The sequence below is a fragment of the Eimeria mitis genome, genomic scaffold (assembly GCF_000499745.2).
Source record: "Eimeria mitis Houghton genomic scaffold, Emh_scaff1513, whole genome shotgun sequence".
NCBI classification, from domain to species: Eukaryota; Apicomplexa; class Conoidasida; order Eucoccidiorida; family Eimeriidae; genus Eimeria; species Eimeria mitis.
Window position 1 is genome coordinate 8,763 of NW_013569585.1, and position 1,637 is coordinate 10,399.

A 1,637-nucleotide genomic window follows, 5' to 3' on the forward strand; every position below is an offset into this window, starting at 1 on the left:
GTCCTGCAGCGAAGACAAGACGGTGAAGCTGTGGATAGGGGAGCCCCCCTCGCAGCAGCAGCAGCAACAGCAGCAGCAGCAGCAGCTGCTGCTGCAGCAGCAGGATATGCTCGTCAGCCCTGCACCCTCACAGTATAAGTGGCGGCTGCTGCAGACGCTTGTCTTTGATGCCCCCGCATGGAGGGTCACCTGGAGCAGCAGCGGGGCCCTTCTTGCTGTTGCATGCGGCGACTCAGCTGTGCTGCTGCTGAAGGAGAACATGCACGGCACCTGGGAGCTTGTTACTGACTTAGCAGAGAAAGCAGCAGTGCAGCAGGAGCAGCAGCAGCAGCAGCAGCAACAGCAGCAGCAGCAGCAGCAGCAGCAGCAGCAGCAGCAACTCCTGCAGCAGCAGCAGCAAATGCCACAGTTTCAGCAACAAATGCCGCAAATGCAGCAAATGAATATGCAGCAGCAACACACACAGCCGCAGCTCATGCAGCAGCAGCAGCAGCAGCAGCAGCAGCCGCTGCAGCAGCAGCAGCACCCAATGATGCAGCAGCAGCCGCAGCTGCATCAACAGCAACCGATGCAGCAGCAACCGCTGCAGCAGCAGCAGCAGCAGCCGGCACCGCAGCTGGGCCCCATGGGTAACATGCCGCCTATGGGGGCCCCCTTAGGAGGCGTGCGGCCCCCCCCACTGATGCCAGCAGCAGCAGCAGCAGCAGCAGCAGGAATGCAGCAGCAGCACCCTGGAGGGGTCCCGCAGCAGCAGCAGCCTTTGCAGCAGCAGCACATGCCGCCGCCGCAGCAGCACATGCCGCCACAGCAGCAGCATATGCCGCAGCAGCAGCACCAGCCTGCTGCAGGCACTGGGTTTATGCCCCCTACATCGATGCAGCAGCAGCAGCAGCAGCAGCAGCCAGGAGGCCGTCTACCGATGCCTCCCCCTACGGGTGCTCTAGGAGTTTCTTCTGCTGTTGGTGCTGCTGCTCCTGCTGCTGCTGCTGCTGCTGCTGCTGCTGGGCCCTCAGCACCGCCTGCAGCACCGCAGCCTTTCCTCATGGGGGGGGGGCCCCCCCCGCTGCCTCGTCCGGGGGCCTTTGGGGCCCCCCCTCTGCCGCCCCAGGGCCCCCAGGGTTCAGCTTTTGCTGCTCAGGGGCCCCCCCCCATGAGGGCCCCCATGGCGCCCCCTATGGGCCCCGCAGGGTACTGACGGGGGCCCCTGTGCTGCTGCGGCAGCAGAGGGGGCCCCTGCGCTGCGGCTGCTCTTCGGGGGGCCCCCATGGGGGCCCCCTGGGGGGCCCCCGGGGCCCCCGTCTAGTGCTCGCTTGCACGAGCAGCCACAGGCAAATGTTTATAAAGACAAGTAATAGAATATAAATATATAGAAACACAGAAACAGAAAGGAAACAGAGACACAGAAAGGAGACAGAGAAAGGAGACAAAAAGAGAGACAGAGACAGAGAGACAGAGAAAGGAGACAGAGACAGAGAGAGGAGACAGAGAGAGAAAGAGACAGAGAAAGGAGACAGAGAAAGAAAGGAGACAGAGAGAGACAGGATGCAGATAGAGCAGCAGTATACAAAAAAGAGATAGAAAGAGACAAACTAACCACAAATGCAGTAAACTATGATTTATAGAGAAAAAATAAATAA

The 1,637-nt window shown here is 60.6% G+C and overlaps 1 protein-coding gene across 1 annotated transcript in view; it reads left to right on the forward strand.

The window, feature by feature from the left end:
* EMH_0038630 (sec 13, putative) overlaps positions 1-1,195 on the forward strand; it is a gene marked incomplete at both ends in the record, with an annotated part of 3,292 nt that extends 2,097 nt beyond the window's left edge. Inside the window, 2 exons of the mRNA XM_013495315.1 lie at positions 1-112; positions 237-1,195. Of these exons, the coding sequence (XP_013350769.1) occupies positions 1-112; positions 237-1,195 (1,071 nt within the window). The remainder of the gene's footprint in view (positions 113-236) is intronic.
* Between the last annotated feature and the right edge of the window lie 442 nt (positions 1,196-1,637).